The sequence below is a fragment of the Taudactylus pleione genome, unplaced genomic scaffold (genome assembly GCF_031769625.1).
Source record: "Taudactylus pleione unplaced genomic scaffold, aTauple2 ptg000384l, whole genome shotgun sequence".
Lineage (NCBI taxonomy): Eukaryota > Metazoa > Chordata > Amphibia > Anura > Myobatrachidae > Taudactylus > Taudactylus pleione.
This window is the reverse complement of record NW_028284785.1, coordinates 596,103-617,811: the sequence shown is the minus strand read 5'-3', so window position 1 is coordinate 617,811 and position 21,709 is coordinate 596,103. Positions and strand designations below refer to the sequence as shown.

The following is a 21,709-nucleotide window of genomic DNA, read 5'->3' as shown; positions in this document are numbered from 1 at the left end:
GCAATTATTCGCCATGAGGGGAGAACTTGGGGGAAGCCCAGCACCTCCGTAAGTGCAGGGCACGCCCCACAGTGTGATGAATTTGGGGTGTTCTTCAAGGACACGCCCCCTCTCCGGAAGCGCGCGCGGAGGAACGCAATCTAAAAAAAGTTATTTATTTATTTTTTCGGGGGGGGGGGCTCCACAAAGTCTAGAACCGGCCCTGATGCCAGTGGTCGGGATGCTGACAGGTGGGGTTCCGGCACCGGTATTCTAAGCTCCAGCATCCCTTGTGCCAGGATACTGAACGCATCTCGTCTGAAAGGGATATTAGACATATACCAGGGACAGCAATGAACAGCTGTAGTCAATATATGAATTCATTCTAAATTTATGTTTCTTGTTTTCATTTTGCTTTTGATTTTTCTTGCTACTTTATCCACAGTAACTACCCAGGCAAATTTGGCATGAGCATGTAGCATGTACAGTTTCTTATTTAACATGTTATTATAACTTCACATGCCTAAGGCATTAGGTATCTGTATGTCCTTGATATCAACATCTGATTATGTATATGTTCAATGCCCATTTCTGTTATTTCCTGTAACCAACAAAGGGACAAGCAGGAGCGTGCAGTAGGGCGGGGAGGGGATATATAGATGTGAGGGAGCACCAGGTATACAGCAAGCTGCGAGGGGTGTGAGGAGGCAGGAATTGTGAGTGGGTATTATGGGGAGTTCACAATCATATCTGCTGTATACGCCCAGATTGGATCAGCATCTTCCTGTAGCTACTGTACCTAGACAAGTAAATACTTAGACTGATTTCTCACACAGCTTCTTCACTCTGAGACATGGCCCGAGAACAAGTAAGTGTCAGTTCTTTGGGGCAGTACTGTACACTACACTGCGTGTCTAGTGCAGTACAGGCTGGGAATCCTAATAGGACTGATAGATAAGAACTGGACTATGCTTTAATTCTGCATATGTCCCGTCTATGGTTCTCATATACTTAGTAGAAAATTATTTACTGTGACTGCTCCTATACTGAAGAATGCAGAGCTTGGGGACTAGTCAGGTTTCATGGGGGAAGAGGGGATTGTGGGGATGTGATGGGGGCGATATAATGGCCAAGCTATTCTTGCTTGATGTTTTGTTTATAACATGTACTTTAACTACTTAATTAAAGGTTTGCAGTTAAAGACTGCTTTGTTTACCGTGGGTACATGGGTATTTAACAAATCTAAAGAAATTTCAGGTTGAGTCTCCCATTTCCAAAATGCTTGGGACCAGGTGTATTTTGGATATCGGAATATTCCGTACTTTGGAATAATTGCATACCATAATGAGATATCTAGGGAATGGGACCCAAATCTAAACACAGAATGCATTTGTTTATATACATCTTATACACACAGCCTGCAGGTCATTTTATACCATAGAAAAATAGGTGGGCACAGCGCCAGCTAATATTTATATAGCAAATAAATAACAATTAGAACCCACTGTTACGGGCGTCAGCTCACTATGGCCCTCATTCAGAGCCGTACGCTCTGAGCAGAGCGCACGCTCTGAATGAGGGCCGTCCTCCATAACTATGGAGAGTCCCCCTGGACGCTCGTATAGCTGTGGGTCACCACCCACAGCCTATACGAGCGTGCAGTTTGATAACCGCGATGGTCTTGACCTTCGCGACCATCGAAACTGCGAGCCGGAGCTCTATCAGAGCCAAAATCACTCCCACTGACATCACTAGTGATGTCAGTGGGCCGGCTTCTGACGGTAGGCGTTTCCTTGGGAACGACCCCGTCAGGGAGGCACGCCCCCGGTACGCCCACCAAAGGGGGCGTGCTGTCAATCAACATCGACAGCACGCCCCCTTTGATCAGACACAACGAGCGAAGGACTTTCCTTCGCTCGTCGCATGCGCACGACGGAGCTCCCGCCGTCGTGCGCATGCACAGTGCACAACATCGACCCACTTGCGAGCGGACAGCCGCTTGCGAGTGGGTCTGAATCGGCCTATGTCAATAATATTATAGTGCTGGTGGTGCACTAAGAGAATTAATAAAAATAATTAAATTAACTTATCGAGCAACTTGATATTAATAATCAATGAAATGTGCAAAAATGCCAACCTTTCTAGTGACTTAGGGGCCTATTCATCATACCTAAAAATTCTCTGGAGGTAATTAGGTTTAGAACTCGCCTTGGAGTTCTACCTAATTACCGGAGGAATTCATCATTCCTCCTCCCCATAACTATCTATTCCGAAAAGCTGTCCATGTTTGCGATGACAGCTTTTCGGGAAATAGATAGTTTTCCCTGTCTACTCTAACTTACCGCAGCTGTAATCCGTGCTGCACATGCGCTGTTACATCTGTAAAACCAGCGCATGCACAGCACTGCCTACAGCTGCGGACATTTTGTGTCCCCCTCACCCCCCCCCACCCATACCCACCCTCCCCTCTCCGCATACCTCCCCCCCGTCCCCGCACTTACCTGCCCGCTCCAGCTTCCTCTGGCTCCAGTGGCTGTTCTGAGACGTGATTTCCCAGCAGCACACAGTACAGTTTAGAAAAAAAAATATATACTGTATATTTTTTTTTTTTTTTAAACTTTATTGTGTTCTGCTGGGAGAACACGTCTCAGAACAGCCACTGGAGCCAGAGAACGGACCAGAGTGCCGGAGGAAGACACCGGGGGACCTCACCAGCTGGAAGCAGGTAAGTGTTACCTGCTACTCGCCACCTCACAGTGGCGGATAGTAACTGCATCAAATTCCGAAAATACATAATTTTCGGAATGTGATGAATACCATAATTTCCACATCCCCATACTAATGTACTAATGTATGGGGAGTTTGGAAATTAACACAGGGGGACTTGATCAATGATATCTCCTGTGTTAAGTCTCTTCATGAATACTAAAATAACGTTAATTAAGGAAAATGTCCTTAAAAACTTTATTTTAGTGTTGATGAATAGGCCCTTTAGTGAGAAATAAATATGTGACCATGCCAATCATCAAAAATAATGATTACCTACTGTATACAGGTAAAGTGCTAGTGTTCATAGGTATGTAAGTGTGCAATAATACAATAACGTTAAATACGTATGTCTCTTGAAAAAACTGCTAATGTGCCATAAGTAAATGATACTATATAAAAGTAAGTTCAATGGTGCAATCATGAGGAAAATTTCATAAATAACGAAGTGCATGTGCTAAAAGTTCTAAAAACATATATAAATTTATTTTCACAAATCAACGAAATATATATTAAAATACCACCTTCAACACAAGGATGGGTAATTAATAATGCGCATAAATATAGACAAAAAACGGAATCACAGTATAAGAGCAAATAGCGAATAAATAAGGTCAGCTACATAGAGCGGTAATCAACTGCGGTATGTACCCGAATAGTGTGAATTGAACCAACAACCTCAGTGCTCTGAGGCAGTAATGCTAACCATTACACCATCTGTGCTGCCCTTGTTGTGGAGGTTTCAGCCCAAGAAGCTCATAAATGTTTTTTGTTTTTTTTTGCAGGTCCCACTGACTTTCCCAATCTCCACACAGCAAGTGGTACAAGTATATGCCACTACCACTTCCAGAACAGGTCAATGGAATTCTAAGGTCATGGACTGTTGTGATGATGTCGGCATCTGTAAGTTTGAACTGACACATTCTAACATACAGTGCATGTGACAAGTTACATACAGAGGCATAACATATATAGCAACAGTGAAATACACATATGGAATTGTTTATGTCTATAACCTAACACCACCCTCTGGGTAGTTTTCCATGAAATCAGCCCTATGGGATAACATCTGCATAAAAAAATGTTACTTATTCAACCCTCTCAGCACGTGAGGCCTGATACAGTGGTGGAAGCAGTGTCGGTTTGCACGGTTGAACAATTATTTGCAAAGAGTTAGAGTATTCCCTATGCAATGTGCATACCACTATATATATGCATGTACCGCTCTAGCGAACAGAGTCGCTCATAAAAGAGCTGCGGTGGACAGTCATGGACGTTCCTGGGAGGTGATTGGAAGGTGGCCTGAAGCGAATGCAAAAAAGGCCGTCTCAAGGGCATGTTATGGGAGTGTCAGTTATCGAGGCTGCATTGGCAAACGCAAAGCAGCAGCCACAGAAGCCACGATTAGAGAAACTTCAGAGGGAAACACTGCGCCAGTCATAGGGCATCTTAAGTGTCAATGGTGATCTTGAAGGTGCGCCAATGGTGGAGTGTTCGAGTACCCTGGCAGATCTCCACTGTCCACAGACATTGAAAGTGGGCGTCTCAGGGCTTGCAATCTATGACGCTCGCAATTACAGATGGGGAAGGCTGAGATTAGCATATTTTTATTACCACAGCAGCGAATCTGGAAGAAATCACAGCCGTTCATGGCTTAGCCCCCTCCCCTGAATCATGGCCATGGTTACACAATATAAATAAGACACTTTCACAGGCTCAAAACATATTTTTAAGTTTTCCCATATTATGCATCTCAAGGACTTGTTAAAAAAATACACTACATGTACTAAAAATATGTAGAAACCCTTTTTAATTAGTGTGTTTGCCTATCTCAGCCACACACATTGTTAGCAGGTGCATACAAATCGAGCAAACAGCCATGCAAACTCCATAGTCAAATAATGAAAAGCTCACAACGCTGGTAGAAGTACTGAATGAATTGAAATAATAATCTGAAGCAAGCATGCTATAAGGATACAATTTATTAAAAGTAACAATTAGTTATACTAAAAAGTAGCCACTGAACTGCGGGCCTGATTCTGACCCGCTCGCGAGCGCTGAGCGCTCGCAAGCGGGTCGATGGTGCCCTAGTGCGCATGCGCATGACCGAGGGAGCTCCGTCATGCGCATGCGCGAGACCCAAATAACGACAGGGTAGCCGTTGTTATGGGTCTCGCACCAAAGGGGGCGTGCTGTCAATGTTGAGTGACAGCACGCCCCCTTTGGTGGGCGTGCCGGGGGCGTGGCTGCCAGATGGAGGCGTTCCCATGGGAACGCCTACCGTCTGGGTCCGGCCCCACTGACATCACTAATGATGTCAGTGGGAGTGATTTTGGCTCTGATAGAGCCAAAATCACTCCAGGGCTTGCGGTCACCGAGACCCTACCGCAGGGTCTCGTCGCAAGCCCGATGGTCGCGATGGTTTTGACCATCGCGACCATCTTTTTGGCCGCTCGCATATGCTGTGGGTGGTCACTCACAGCTATGCGAGCAGCCAGGAGGCCGCTCCAAGTTTAGGTAGGAGGGCCCTGATTCAGAGCGAGCGCTCTGGTCAGAGGTCCGACTGCTGCGTCTCAATGAACACCGGCTGGCAGAGCTAAGTGTGGGGGTCTAGGACAGCAGGGAGCGCCGACCTGTGTGTGCTCACAACACTAGCTCACGGCTGAGATGGGTTGTAGAAACCTGTGGGCGCTGACAGGTGCCGGACCCTAAGCCACACACAGACATGAAGCTGCAGTAGAAACGGCAGTGCCGATGCCAATAGAGATTTATTGACAGATATCGGACCACAGTGGTGTAAATTCATCCCAGACACCCAGAGGCAAATTAGAATTTGGTGCCCCCCCCCCGTCACAGCCACTGACACTGTAATATAGCATTTTGCATGCAGATACACCCACACACAGAATATAGGCATGCCACATATCATTTTAATCAGCAGAAGCTGCTTGTGCGTCCTATCTGCTTTGCTGTATGAATAAGACGCATTTGAAGGGTAAATTTTGCACGAAAAGATGCTTGGCGCTACTGAGACGCTCTGCACTCACACATTATGTGTAACGCGACTTGTAGTGCACAAAGGATAGATGTATGCCAGCAGGGAGGAGTGAGACAGGAAGGTGTGGGTGAGGGGGGCGCTGGACGTGTCACACTGACATACTGTAAGAAGTTGCTGAGGAGCAGTGACACCAATGAGCAAGGATAGGCTATAGCTAGATGGAGGCGGCACCTGATAGTCTGACACGGAGCTCTTCACTAGTGTATGGTGGCTTCTCAGGTACAGGGAAGAGGTGCCCAGAGGAGTAGCGTGGAACCATGGCGCCCGGAGAAAGTGCAAGTCATAGCGCCCCCTCCCTATACTGAACTGTGCTAGTGGGGTATTGCCAGCCTGCAGGGGAATACTGAAGTGAAGAGAAAAACAGCAAACAGTGGCAGTATCACGCTGGGTGTTGAGGTCCCATCAGGGGTATAGAATGCTTTAGTGATGCACATTAAGGGGTAGATCCTTTGGCACTGCTTTATTTATGTATAGCACCTAGGATCTGACTTTTATCTCATTTGAATCATTTTCATTACAGAATAGAGGAGATTGTATCAGGAGCAGAACTATGGGAGACAATGGAGGCGCCTGCCACCGGGCTCCAGCTATGAAGGGGCACCTCCTCCATAGTCCACAACATATTAACCCCACTTAGGGCTGTAATTAGGTACCCGGAGTGTACAGTCATGGCCACCCAATACATGGCACCCCTTACCGGCACCTGAGAAACCACCATACACTAGTGAAGAGCTCCATGTCAGACCATCAGCTGCTGCCTTCATCTATCTATAGCCTTGATGCATGCGAATTGCTACATTACAGTGTCAGCGGCTGTGACGGGGGGTGGGGGGCAGCAAATTATAACTTGCCTCTGGGCACCTGGGATGAACTTACGCCACTGGATTGTATTATATATTCTGATCATTTAACTTAAATTAACAGAGTACATGTGTAACAGTGAGATTCCACAGGGTGCACAGCTTATTACTGCAATTACTGCCCCAAGCAGCTATCACTGGAGTGGGGACACCTATGGGAAGCTCCATTCTCAGCTATGCTCCTACTTTGCAAATATACATTGCACCTATATTAATGTGAGTACTACTAATCATGTTCTGTCTACCACCATTATTTCAGGTCTTCTAATACAGTATTTTTAAAATAACACTTTGTGGTCATGCCTGGGAACACCTCCATTACTTTAAATAGCAAAGCAGTGACTTTTTTTTTAACTCATACCTGCCAATAAGAAAAGGAGAGGAGAGGGGTGGTGACAGAAGCCAATAAGAAAAGGAGAGGAGAGAGGGAAGGTGACAGAGGCCAATAAGAAAGGAGTGGACAGGGGCAAAGAGCCGATCACAGAGTAGAGGGGAGGGAATTAAAGAGGTGAGAAGTGAATGTAATCACTCTGACAGGGAAGGGGAGGTGACAGAAGATGATCACAAATGAGGGAGAGCCGGAAGGGAGGCAATCTGGGCAGCTTGAGGGAGCATGAAATGTAGAAATGGATCTAAGATCTGTATCTTATTTAGGATATAGAGCAAACAAACCTAGATAAAACTAACAGACAGCCATCATACAGTGCAGCGCTCCATGAATTCAGTAAACCTGAATGGCGCCCTCTGTAAATTTTGGCGCACGGAGCTCATGCTCCACTGGAACCACCCTCGCTACTCCCCTGGAGGTGCCATGTATTGGGCAACCATGACGGTACACTCCGGGTACTGCCATAAGTGGGGTGAATATATTGTGGACAATGGAGAAGGTGCCCTTCAGTGCTGGCACCCAGTGGCAGGCACATCCATTGTCTCCCATAGTGCCTACACACTTAAGGTGCCTACACACTAGACGATGTGCTCACGATGCGATATTGTGGGCAATTTCCCTTGAACTCTCACCCTCCCAGGCTCTCTGGGACATGATATGGTGCTAAAAAGTGTCCAATCTGACTAAAGATCTATATCGCACAAAATCTATCTATTGCACCAAATGGTGTATGAGATTGGCAGATCCTACCTGCAGCAGGCAAGATCTGAAGATGCGATGTACGACCTGCGGGGATGCGCATCTCTGAGACATAGGGGATCAGCGTTATGTGTATCGCAGAAATGTCTGGATACTCTGTGTTTCTGATACTTAATAATAATGTTTCTACAATGTTCTATGAAACTTATTTTAAAAGGTCTGATTGTTCTACCTATATAGTTAAGGTCACAATCACAGTTCAACATGTAAATAACATATCTAGAATTACAGTTTATAAAGGAGTTTATTTCATACAGTTTGTCAATATTCTTGGCCATAATATATTTTGTATAGTGGCAGGTAGTGCAACAGGACTTTCCACATTTCAAAAAGCCTTTGGGTTTCATTGGTAACCAATTTATACCCTTTAATATTGGAATATCATCTGGTTTTAACAAGCTAGGTGCTAAACTCCCTCTGCAACTCCCCCAAGTAATCATACCAGTCCTTATCTCAGTTTCTATAGCACCACACAGAGGCATACAGCGTCCTTTAGATGTGAAGTAGTGAGCCTTGCTATAAAAAGAGGTTTGGTTCTGGGTTTACAATCAAAAACACTCTGACTCCAGGGGCCATAAAAGGGAGAGAGCTAATTCTCCACACATGACCTCACACTGTGAGGGATATACATTCTTCTTGTTATGTGAGAGCCATTCACTCAATTTACAATTTACCTTTTTCTAATCCCCGTCCTTCCTGACATGCACAAGAATAGCAACTGACATTGACAATATACAGAATATAAAATGATAGACCGTCATACATCATACAGACTAGATTTTGACATGTTATGCATTTTGAGAATATCATATTTTGGGGGGATCTATTTGCTACATGCATGACCTGTTTTCTTCCTACAGGCCTATGTGGAACATTTGTGCCCTGTTGTTTGGCTTGCAAAGTGGCATCAGACTACGGAGAGTGCTGCTGTCTGCCAGTGATAGGGGGCACTGTGCTCGCCATGCGCACAGGCGTTAGAGAACGATACCGCATCCAGGTAAGTAATTTTTACATTTTATATCATTTTTTATTGCGTAAACTTTATAATAGGACAGTCCTGACCTTTGTTTCCTTTCCTCTGCGAGGGGCCTCCTTATCATTAATATTTGGGGGATACTCCTCTAAAATAGCTGTTTCTCCGGGGGCTCCGGTGCTGCCGGATTTACCAAGCTCCAGAATGTGAAGCATTCCGTGCTTGGCCTCGATAGGTAATATCATCTCCAGATGTCGTTATCCTACAGTAGCCTACAGATTACTAGTTCACACATTTTTCCAGATCTCTCTTCGTCGACTCCCGGTGACACATGTGCCGGTCGTCGGTGCGCAGTGTGTGCAAGGACCCAAACCAGGAAGCAGTGTAATGGCTTTACGCTATCAGACTGCTTCATTCTCCTAACCAGGACGGGTTCTTATCAGAGCAGAATAGTAAATTTGTGTAACTAAAAAATAATAATTTTCGCATTGCAAATTTACGAGAAAAAAATGTATCACATCCACATTAAAAATGATAAATATGCCCCTGAGTAACCTCATGTTTATGTTTTTTTTTAATTGACAGCTATAGGACCCTTTTCTGTCTGAAGAATTTCCTCTTGCACACTGTCTACGCGCACTCGCTCTTATCCTTATTTCCGTCACGCTTCACCACATCCCTGTGTGCCTCTACATTTCCCATACACTGTCAGATCCGCAACCAGATCTATGTCCAGTTTGGATACACCTATGTAGATGATGACTGGTCTGATGTGTTTATTGCTAAATCAGAATTCATAGGCATGGCAGAAGACATCTGAAAGGGGTTGGGTATGGGATGTAGGTGCTCTGGGTCCCGGTAGTCAGAATCCTGATGCCGGCATCCGGACAGGGTTAGGATACCAACACTTGTTAGTAAGTATCCTAAACCTACCCATAACCATCCCTCCCCGCTGCTTACACCTAAACCTCCCCCTAGTGCCTAAACCTAATCCTCCCCCTCTCCCAACAGCTAACCATCCTTCCCAGCTGCCTAATCCTGACCCTCCCCCCTAGAGCCTAAACCTAACCTCCCCCACCCTAAACCTTAACTTCCCCCCTAGTGCCTAACACTAATCCTCCCCCTCTCCCTACCCTTAACCCTATCTAACTATGGCCCGGCGGTTCAAATCCCGATGCCGGCAGGGGATTTAGGTAAGTATAACCAACCCTACCCCCCCTAACACTCCCTTAGGGGTGCCTAACCCTAACCTTTCCCACCTAGGACCTAACCCTAACCCCCCCTAAGTGCTTAAACCTAACCCCCCCGTCCCCGCAGCCTAAACCTAAGTCTCCTGGGGGATGCCTAACCCTAACCTCCCCCAGGTGCACCTAACCCTAACACCCCCTTCCCCTAGCCTAAACCTAACCCTCCCGGGAGGGTACCTAACCCTAAGTCCCCCCCGGGAGCCCTAACCTAACCCTCCCCTCCCACAGTATGCCGGGCGTCGGACTCGCGGCATAGGTATAATGACAGGCGTCGGGATTTCGACGCCTGTCATTAGTACCCTGCCGTAATTTAACAGTCGGGAAGCCGGCGGTCTGCATTTTGACCGTCGGTTTCCTGACTACATCCCCTCCTCCTTATTGCCTAACCTCCCCTGCTCCGCACCTTAAACCTTACCCGCCCCCCCTAGTGCCCAATCTAACCCTCCTCCAGGTGCCTAACTGTAAATAGTAAACCATCCCTAACCCTCCCCCTAACTTACAGTTGGGTCGCCAGGGCCGGGATTGTGACTAGTGTCGGAATTCCAGCACCAGCATTCTAATCGCCATCATCCGGAATTACAACTACATCCCTCAGAAAGACTCTGGGCCTGATTCAGCATGGATCGCTAATGCAATCGCAGCTGCGGTTACACATGCAGTTCTGCTGCGAGAATATGCTAATGTCTGTAACCGCTGAGCCACCACCACTATCTCACTTCTGTAAGACCTCACAGTCCTGCATATACTGTACATCGGTAACATCAAGTAACATCGGACCCTCACACAGAATCACAGCAGGTCTATCTTGTTTCAGAAATTCGCACAAAGTCTGGTCGCACGCAGTGAGTACACAAGCTGCGTATGCCGTTGCAGTGGCTAAATTATGTACGCCCAGGAAACGGCATTCAAGCGGACAGGCATCCCTGCATTTCTCCGACCACTCCCTCACTCTGCGATGGCTTTATATCTGTGTGCCTGCTAGCAGTGCGATCGCAATGCTAACCTGTACACGCGCACTGCGGTGCATATGCAGTATGCACTATCGGCCGATGCGTACGCTGTTGCAACTGCTATCTGTGCTGGATCAGGCCCTCTGTTCAAATACTTACTGGGATCAGTGTCTTTTTGGTAATTTACCCACACATAACTAAAACAACCCAGTTGGCCAGCAGAATAGCAGTATGAATAACATACTAGGTTTGGCCGGGACGCGTTCAGCATCCCGGCGTTCGGGATGCCGACGCTTACATTACCGGCACCGGAATACCGACACTGGTCAGAATCTCGGCGCCAGCATCCTGACCGCCGGGATGCCGAAGGTAAGTAGCAGGGTTGGGGGAGGGTTAGGTGTAGGGGTTAGGCACTAGGGGGAGGGTTAGGTTTACGGGTTAGGCACTAAGAGGGGAGGATTAGGTTTAGGGTGCGGGAGGTTAGGTTCAGGCACTAGGGGGGAGGGTTAGGTTTAGGGGTTAGGCACTAAGGGGGGAGGGTTAGGTTTAGGGTGCAGGGAGGGGGAGGTTAGGTTCAGACACTAGGTGGAGGTTAGGGTTAGACACTAAGGGGGAGGTTTAGGTTTAGGGTGCGGGGAGGGGGAGGTTAGGTTCAGACACTAGGGGGAGGTTAGGGTTAGGCACTAATGGGGGAGGGTTAGGTTTAAGGTGCGGGGAGGGGGAGGTTAGGTTCAGACACTAGGTGGGAGGTTAAGGTTAGGCACTAAAGAGGGAGGGTTAGGGTAGGAAGAGGGGGAGGGTTAACATACCGACCAACAAGTGTCGCTATGTTAACCCTGTCGGGATCCCGGCATTGGGATTCTGACCGCCAGGATCCCGATTGTCTGTATTTCATACCGATCTTGTTTGGCCCTATCAGCAATCATCTTATTGGATTTGGTACAACAGAATGGGGGGGACATACAACTGCTACATCGAGATGTTTGCCAAAGTGTGACTGGGTTGGCGACAGGAAAATCTGCAATCGGTGGATGGAGCTATACAGGGGTGTTAGAAGGCTGTGATTTACTGACTACAAAAACTGGGCATTGTAAAGATATGGGGGCTGGTTCTGAATTGGATTTATGCCAGTTTGCACAGCGTAAGATGCACAGCTTTATTCTGTGCATGATATATACAAGCAGTGGCCTGTATATAGATTCCGTAGAATCTGACACCTGAACCCACTTGAGAGACGGGAAGGGGACGGAAGGGCTGGCATCACATAGGCCAATGGTGGCATGTTTGCATAATTACGGACAAATACAGACCTCATACACCTGTAAAAGCCATATCACATTCAGGTACCTGGGGGCTAGTGCAAATACTGTACATATTAATGACAATGATGGCTGCTAACCACTTCTGATTGGCTGCTTGTGGATTTATCTCAGCAGCAAATAGGTGTATCCAGTAGTCTCTCACACTATCTGATCTGTCTCTCTCACTCTCTGAGCAGTCTCTCACACCCTCTTAGTGTCTAACACTCTCTGAGCAGTCTCTGTTATTTTGCATTACAGGGAACCATCTGCAATGACTGTGTGTGTCTCACATTCTGTGGTCCCTGCGCCCTGTGTCAGCTGGCACGTGAGCTGAAGGACAGGAAATAAAGACACCTCTGACTGAACTGTACTGAGAAGAGAAACCAGAGACTATATAAATGTAGACAGAATTCTGCCAATATCTCTTTATCTGTCTACACACAATACAGTGGGCCTGCTTCTGAGGTGCATGCTATTGCAGCTGCGCCTATTTACTGAAATGCCTGCCGGCTGTGGTGCTGATCCGTTGCTGTGCGTATTAAGACGCTCCATCGGTTGTATAGGATTTCTACAGTGACAAAAGATTAGAGAAATGTGAAATTTTAAAAAAACCTCCATTGTCCTGGGCCAATTTACACCAAGTGATTCCTTTGTGGGGCACTCTTTTAAGATTGATTTATTAATACAATTAACTGCTGTAAATAAGTATAATTAAAACATAACTTTTAATCGATTCCCTCCTTAAAATAAAGTGGGATGTGCAGACTCTGATTCAAAAGATCTGACAGAGTCATCCATTATCTAACATATTAAAATCATAGACACCAAATCAAACATTTTCTTAAACGGTGTGTTATTTATTATGTATGTAACATTTACCTTGTGGTGACCATACTTAGGGGTCTATCTACTAAGCAGTGTTAGGAGAATGAGTGAAAAGTGATAAGAAAATGATAAGGTGCCAGCCAATCAGCTCCCAACTGTCATTTTTCAAACACAGCCTGTGAGATGACAGTTGGGAGCTGATTGGCTGGCACCTTATCACTTTCTTATCACTTTTCACTCTGTCTTCTAACACTGCTTAGTAAATAGACCCCTTAATCTTAACAATATATCTCCTAATGGGTATGTGGGCAGGTTTGGCAGGTAGTAAGATTCACTCCTATATGTACTAATCCCTTTATATAAGCGTAATACTTGCAACCAAAATACACATGAATTAGAATCTTTTAATGTGATGCTCCTTAATAATAAATATGTTATGCAAGTGCAGTGCATCTATAGAAGACAGGTATATCTATAGAGTCGTTTTCTCATAAAAATCTCTGTATTGTTGTGCTAGATGTAGATTATGCACATCTATTGCATGATAATAGAGCTCTATCTACCCTATAGTATAGGTACTGAGAGCTACTGTATCAGCATTTGTGTATCATATTCTAAAAGCAATAAATACATTGCAGACCATATCATAATACAATGTTGCAACCCCTGTCTCATATCATCAGGGGCGTAGAGAGCCACGCCGGGCCCCGGTAAAGAGGGGGCGTGGCCTAATTTCAGAAGGCGTAGCCACGCCCCCTTGAAGAAAAAAAAAAGAGTTTTGCAGCGCCGCGTGCTGGGGAGGGGGCGCTGTGAGCCCCTCAGATCAGTGTGATCGCTCCCCCCTCCAGGCATAGGAGATTGCTGTGGCTGTGTGCTGGGCTGCTGCAGAGGGAGGGAGGGAGGAAGTGAGGGGGGGGGGCGCCGGACACGGGCCCCCGCCGGGCCCCTCTGTACCCGCTCCCCCCCTCTCTCGGCGCCCCTGCATATCATAGATATAGATATCATAGATACAGTGTCAGAAAGTAGCAGTGTATAAAAGATTCTAATTCATGGGTATTTTGGTTGCAAGTATTACGCTTATATAAAGGGATTATTAAATACATCCCTCAGGTATGTGACTGTCTCATCTTGCTTATTGCACCGATATTCTGCATAGAACCTCATGCTTGCAATCGTGTGTGGATTCAAATGTATGTGACTGTATCTCTTGCATAGTTTTTTTTTTTTTTTTCTCTTCCTGTATAGTCTGTATTGGTCAGTGAAGCATAGTTTATGGTATATATCTGGCCTGGTTTTTGCTCCAACTCAGAGCAAGTTATCTCCTTTGATCAGCAGGCCAATTGAGTCAGTTGTAGCCTGTCTTAATCAAGGGTTACCACTCCTTATATTCAGTCTAGGGGCAGCTGGGGCTGTTTGCAGCTAGGGTTAAAAACACCAAGTGTTAAATGCACAAAGTGTGATTACATAACAGTTAATCAAACAGTTGAACAAACATTGACCAACATCTTAGGTAATTTCAGATTAAGATACCATTACTTAAAATTTGTCTAAAAAAAACAAACCTAAAACTCACCATGTACTACACATTTCTTTTTTTCAAATCCCTCCTTTGTATTTTCTCTAAGGATATAACATCCCTAACTCTCCCTGCATCTCCCCTCTCTGGGCACACTGCCGCCCTATTGAGTCACTCACCTCCTCTAAAAACTAATGAGATTTCTTTTCATCAAAAATTGACTATTACAGCCTCATTGTGTCACTATAACATTTTTTTACACACCTACAACTATATGTACTTCTCCATTCTTCTGCTTTTATTATCTGGTGACATATCACCAAATCCAGGCCCCACACACGGACAGCGGATATACTATGGAATAAATATCCTGCAAACCTCACATGTCTCCCATCACCCTCCAAATCAATAAATGTGCCTTATAGAATTCACACTTGATCACAACTTATTATTTTACATCTGAACATCTCTTTACAATAACTACTTTTACCAATTTCTACATTTACCTGAGACTGCTGGTTTATACGTTAACCAAACTCTCTAAATAGCCCTTCACGAAGTGGCTTCAGCTACCCGTCAGACTTCACGTAAACTGATATAACAGCCATGGCTTTCCACAGACACCTACAAAAACTGCCTCTTAAAGTAGAATGTCAGTGGCATAAATCTTAATTCAAATGACTTCCACACATACTGTAAAATAGGAATCCACCCATCTGTCATCCTAACCCTCTGTCCCATGCTCACTTTCTACCCCATCCGTGTCACCCCTGTCTGTTTGCCCATCCCCTCTAGAATGTAAGCTCTCACGAGCAGGGCCCTCTTTCCTCTTGTGCTTATCCTTTCTTTACTTATATTATCTGCTCTATACTCAAAAGCACCTAACCCGTGACTTTTGCCATCCTGCTTCTGTTGCAGCAGTGTTTATATACCATGTACTTGTATTGCATTGTTTTAAACTGTATGTAACACCCTCTAAGGGATGGTATTTGTAAATACACCCCTCTCAGTGTTTGTTAGAGCTTGCTTCCTGTTGTAGATATTACATGCCTGAGACCCTGGGATCAGTTTTCAGGTAAAGGAGGGGCTGGAGAGATAGACACCGCATGGGTGGGAAGACTGGGTGTGTAGCTGGCAGAGCAGAGGGAGGAGGGGGAGAGAACAAATGGGGGTTGGGAAGAAGAATTTGGGAGAGGGGAGACATCTTTGGGAAGCTTCAGAGCTGGAAGCAGAAATGTAGCCCTCGTGCTCGCCTGGCAGGGGGAGATTGGCGGGACCGTGGTGACTGCCACGATGCCCATCTAACGCCAAAGGAGAAATAGGTCTGGAGTGAGACCACTGAGATAAAGTCTGTGAGAGACCACAGAGAAAGAGCTGGAAGGTTGCAGTGTGAGCCGCCCAGTGAAGTGTTCAGCACCCATGAGAGGGGTAAGAGACGCAAGTATATGTGTTGAAGAGATGGGGAAGAGGAATTTCCCAGGAGCTTTTACTGTTAAGGTACCAGAGGAGTCCCTTATGCATAAAATCCACCCAGCAGCCATTAAAGGGGGGGTCACTGTGGTAGCAGTGTGGCTATAGGAGCCATTCCTGTAGGATAGGGATGGGCAGCAGCTGAGCGTCTGATAGCTGCAATAGAAAAGTCTGTATATTGCTGTCCCATGTGAAAGAGAAGGGGAGCAGAGAGAGGCAGACTGTGTATGAGACACTCTGTATATTGTCTTAGAAGAGACAAAGGAGAGGCAGAGTGCAAAAGAAGTTATGTGAGATGTGTGTGAAGCTGTGGAACTACAGGCACCAGCCAGCATAGGGCCAGGTGGACCTGCATGTATGAAGTGAACTACAGGCACCAGCCAGCAAAGGGCTAGGTGGACCTGCACGTATGAAGTGGAGAACTACAGGCACCAGCCAGCGAAGGGCTAGGTGGACCTGCACGTATGAAGTGGAGAACTACAGGCACCAGCCAGCGAAGGGCTAGGTGGACCTGCACATATGAAGTGGAGAACTACAGGCACCAGCCAGCGAAGGGCTAGGTGGACCTGCACGTATGAAGTGGAGAACTACAGGCACCAGCCAGCGAAGGGCTAGGTGGACCTGCACATATGAAGTGGAGAACTACAGGCACCAGCCAGCAAAGGGCTAGGTGGACCTGCACATATGAAGTGGAGAACTACAGGCACCAGCCAGCAAAGGGCTAGGTGGACCTGCACGTATGAAGTGGAGAACTACAGGCACCAGCCAGCGAAGGGCTAGGTGGACCTGCACATATGAAGTGGAGAACTACAGGCACCAGCCAGCAAAGGGCCAGGTGGACCTGTGTGGGTAAAATGCAAAGCATTCATTGTGACTATGCTTAAAGACTGTGCTGGTGAAGAAGAGGGTGATGTAATGTAACCATATCCATAAGATTGTCATATACCATCTGACATGCCAAGTATATGAGCTGGAGGGAGAGGATATTCTTGTCCTGTAAAGTCATGTGCAGGAGGAGAGAAATAAATTGGTTTATTTTTATAAGAGAAGGTCTGGCGCCCAAGTTATTCAATAGAACTGTTGCTGCATGTGTCTATCTATACCTGTATCTATATGTGTGACTGTTATAAAGCCTGCATGGGCAGGGACCCCCTTCTCAGGTATTGCCCACACCCTGGAGAGCTAGCCTGAGGCAATAGGAGGTGTATCACTCCAAATGCACCTATGTACCACACCGCACACTGAAGGGGGGTTACAAAATGGCGCCCAACGTGGGGCTCGAGCACAGTAAGATGGAAGAAGTGCTCGTAGGATACAGAGACTAAATGCGGTAAATCCAGCCGGAGCAAACCCCTTGGTAGATACCGTGTCTGATCTTCTCTGGGTGTCCCAGCGAGACCAAGGGTTCAGGAGGCGGAGATTGACCCCATTGTTTAAAGTTACCAGTGTAACTTCGCTGTAGGACAAAGTGTCAAGTACAAAATGGTGGTAGTGCCAAAGTGTTTCAGAGACTGTTTAAAAGCAGAAGCACATGTGTGAAGTTTTCTTGGGACTTGTAGTGCCGTTCATCCCATCTGCGTGGGAAGCGAGGAGAGCAAGCTCAGCGGAATTGTTGTGTGTTCCTCCAGAAGTTGGGGGGAGCATATGTAAAAAGTTGCCCAGCATTAGAGAAGAGCTGGGGGGAGTGCACCCTGCACCCGCAAAAGTTTGTGGGTATTGGGAGGGGCCACGAGAGCCACCTGTCTCCTTTTGACCCGAGGAGGGGAGGAGACTCAACGGGCAGGCCTGGCAGGTACTTCGTTGTATGACATTAAAAATTTCATTTATAACTCATGTATGAACAACCGTGTTTGAGGACACCCGTGACTCTTGTGTTATTATACACATTGGGGGTAGTGGGATATATTGTTGGAAATGTGAATTTTTTTTTGCATACTGTTCACTGCTAATGTTTTTTTCCATGCAAATGTGATCTAATGTGATTTTCACCACTGAGATTTTTGTTTTATTATATGGTGTGACGTACGAAATTGCAAGGTTTTACATGTGTGCACCAGTGTAAGTCGGGTGTACCTGCATGTGCAAGTGATTAGCCAGGTATACCAAAATAATGTATATATTTTAAAGCATACCTACCTAATGGGGGGAGTATGTAACACCCTCTAAGGGATGGTATTTGTAAATACACCCCTCTCAGTGTTTGTTAGAGCTTGCTTCCTGTTGTAGATATTACATGCCTGAGACCCTGGGATCAGTTTTCAGGTAAAGGAGGGGCTGGAGAGATAGACACGCATGGGTGGGAAGACTGGGTGTGTAGCTGGCAGAGCAGAGGGAGGAGGGGGAGAGAACAAATGGGGGTTGGGAAGAAGAATTTGGGAGAGGGGAGACATCTTTGGGAAGCTTCAGAGCTGGAAGCAGAAATGTAGCCCTCGTGCTCCCCTGGCAGGGGGAGATTGGCGGGGCCGTGGTGACTGCCACGATGCCCATCTAACGCCAAAGGAGAAATAGGTCTGGAGTGAGACCACTGAGATAAAGTCTGTGAGAGACCACAGAGAAAGAGCTGGAAGGTTGCAGTGTGAGCCGCCCAGTGAAGTGTTCAGCACCCATGAGAGGGGTAAGAGACGCAAGTATATGTGTTGAAGAGATGGGGAAGAGGAATTTCCCAGGAGCTTTTACTGTTAAGGTACCAGAGGAGTCCCTTATGCATAAAAGCAACCCAGCAGCCATTAAAGGGGGGGTCACTGTGGTAGCAGTGTGGCTGTAGGAGCCATTCCTGTAGGATAGGGATGGGCAGCAGCTGAGCGTCTGATAGCTGCAATAGAAAAGTCTGTACATTGCTGTCCCATGTGAAAGAGAAGGGGAGCAGAGAGAGGCAGACTGTGTATGAGACACTCTGTATATTGTCTTAGAAGAGACAAAGGAGAGGCAGAGTGCAAAAAAAGTTATGTGAGATGTGTGTGAAGCTGTGGAACTACAGGCACCAGCCAGCATAGGGCCAGGTGGACCTGCATGTATGAAGTGAACTACAGGCACCAGCCAGCAAAGGGCTAGGTGGACCTGCACATATGAAGTGGAGAACTACAGGCACCAGCCAGCGAAGGGCTAGGTGGACCTGCACGTATGAAGTGGAGAACTACAGGCACCAGCCTGCGAAGGGCTAGGTGGACCTGCACATATGAAGTGGAGAACTACAGGCACCAGCTAGCAAAGGGCTAGGTGGACCTGCACATATGAAGTGGAGAACTACAGGCACCAGCCAGCAAAGGGCTAGGTGGACCTGCACGTATGAAGTGGAGAACTACAGGCACCAGCCAGCGAAGGGCTAGGTGGACCTGCACGTATGAAGTGGAGAACTACAGGCACCAGCCAGCAAAGGGCCAGGTGGACCTGTGTGGGTAAAATGCAAAGCATTCATTGTGACTAGGGATGTGCGCCGGACCATTTTTGCCGGATTTGGATTTGGTTCTAATTCGTCATCCGGCTTTGGATTTGGATTTGCCAAACTGCGGTGACTGGCTTTGGATTTGGATTTGGATTTGGATTTGGATTTTTTGCCAAAATTGGCAAAAAAAGCTAAAATTACATAAATTGGGCTTTTTTTTCTTCCTAGAGTGTTATTTACCTCAATAACATTAATTTCCAGTCATTTACAGTCAATTTAGACCACCTCACAGCTTAAATTATTGGTTTCACCATTATTGGCCAAAGGTTGCAGTGAGCTGACTGGTGACCAAGCGTCAGAGCAGCGGCGCAGTGGCACAGACACCACAGTTTAAAGCACATCTATGAAACTATGCCACACAGCAGTGGCAGAAATGAAAGGTAGTGCTAGATGGAATTGTCCTTGGGCCCTCCCACCCACCCTTTATGTTGGATCTTAAAAAGGACATGCACACTTTAACAAACAAAGCATTTCAGCGACAGGTACTGCCACTTTGTGGCTGAAGTGCTTGGTTTGTTTGGGCCCCCACAAAAAAATCTTCCAATCTACTAAAGGCAACAGGTCTACAGTGGCATGATGTCACCATCATTGCCATCCTCACCCTCATCAGTGTGTACATCATCCGATTCCTCACACAATATCAGTTCATCCCCGCTGGAATCTACCATTACAGAAGTATCTGTACTGTGACGTGATTGGTGGGAAAGGTTTTCCTCGTGAAATTTCCAGTTCATTTTAATGAACATCATTTTTTCTACATTTTGTGGAAGTAGCCTCCTTCGTCGTTCACTCAAAAGGTTCCCGGCTGTACTGAAAACTCTCTCCGAGTACACACTGGAGGGTGGGCAGCTTAAATAATGCAAAGCCAGTTTATACAAGGGTCTCCAAATTGCCTTTTTTTTCTTCCAATATTCGAAGGGACTCTGTGACATGTCTACGTGTATGGTGTCCTGAAAATAATCCTCCACCATTCTTTGGATGGTAATCGTATTAGATGGAGTTGCGGTAGAGGTGTCACTGGTGTTGGGCAAATCTTTTAGACCCGACCAGATGTCAAAATGTTGACTTGACTTATCTGCATCACCACTGGGTCTTTTGGAAAAGGTGCATTTTTTTCTGGCTGCTGCTGCAGAAACCGAAGGAGGAGACGTCATCGTAGTGCCATGTGTCACTTCAGCTGCCAACTTGCTCACCAGGAGCGCTTTGGTTCTTTTAAGATCTGGGTCAGTTGTAAAGAAAGACACAGCATATGACTTGAACCTAGGATCAAGAATGGTTGCTAAAATATAATGATCAGATTTCAAGATCTTGGCCACCCGTGGATCCTGGCGAAGCGAACAAAGGACTTGATCTATCAGTCCAGCATACTTTGCGGAATCACTTTGTTTAATATCATCCTTCAATTTCTCCAGCTGCTTTTCCAAAAGCGAAATCAGGGGAATCACCTTACTCAAGCTAGCAGTGTCAGCACTCACTTCACAAGTGGCAACTTCAAATGGTTTGAGCACCTTGCACAAGACAGAAAGTACTCTCCACTGTGCTGGGGTAAGGTACATTCCCCCTCCTCTCCCAATGTCATGGCTTGTCGTATAGCTATGGATGGCTTTTTGCTGCTCCTCCATCCGCTGAAGCATATACAGGGTTGAGTTCCACCTCGTTACCACTTCTTGCTTCAGTTGATGGCAGGGCAAATTAAACTGCTCTTGCAGGTGCTGCAATCTCCTGCACGCTGTTGCTGAATGCCGAAAATGTCCCGAAATTTTTCGGGCCACAGACAGCATCTCCTGAACGCCCCTGTCGTTTTTTAAAAAACCCTGCACCACTAAGTTTATTGTGTGAGCAAAACAGGGGATGTGTTGGAATTCACCCAGCTGTAATGCTTTCACTATATTTGTAGCATTGTCAGAAATCACAAATCCTGAGGAGAGTCCAAGTGGGGTAAGCCATGTTTCTATGACATCTCTTAGTTTTTCTAAGAGGTTGTCAGCGGTATGCCTCTTATTGAATCCGGTGATGCACAGAGTTGCCTGCCTCTGAATGAGCTGGTGTTGTTTGTTAGATACTGCTGCTGCTGAAGGCGATTCACCCACCCAGTGGGCTGTCACAGTCATGTAATCTTTAGTTTGTCCACTACCGCTTGTCCACATATCTGTGGTTAAGTGGACAGTGGGTACA

At 46.3% G+C, this 21,709-nt stretch overlaps 1 protein-coding gene across 1 annotated transcript; it reads left to right on the top strand.

Moving 5' to 3' along the window:
- The first annotated feature begins 745 nt into the window (after positions 1–745).
- Positions 746–13,176, top strand: LOC148507783 (cornifelin homolog A-like). The gene is made up of 4 exons (XM_088445594.1): positions 746–847; positions 3,531–3,648; positions 8,671–8,807; positions 12,540–13,176. Exons 1-4 carry the CDS (start codon positions 833–835, stop codon positions 12,627–12,629), a joined length of 360 nt encoding a protein of 119 aa, XP_088301720.1. The 5' UTR covers positions 746–832; the 3' UTR covers positions 12,630–13,176.
- The last annotated feature ends 8,533 nt before the right edge of the window (positions 13,177–21,709 follow it).

Coding starts and splice junctions, on each gene's coding strand:
- LOC148507783 (XM_088445594.1), top strand. Junction 3,649..8,670: donor TTGTGATGATGTCGGCATCT/GTAAGTTTGAAC, acceptor TTCTTCCTACAG/GCCTATGTGGAACATTTGTG. Junction 8,808..12,539: donor GAGAACGATACCGCATCCAG/GTAAGTAATTTT, acceptor TTTGCATTACAG/GGAACCATCTGCAATGACTG.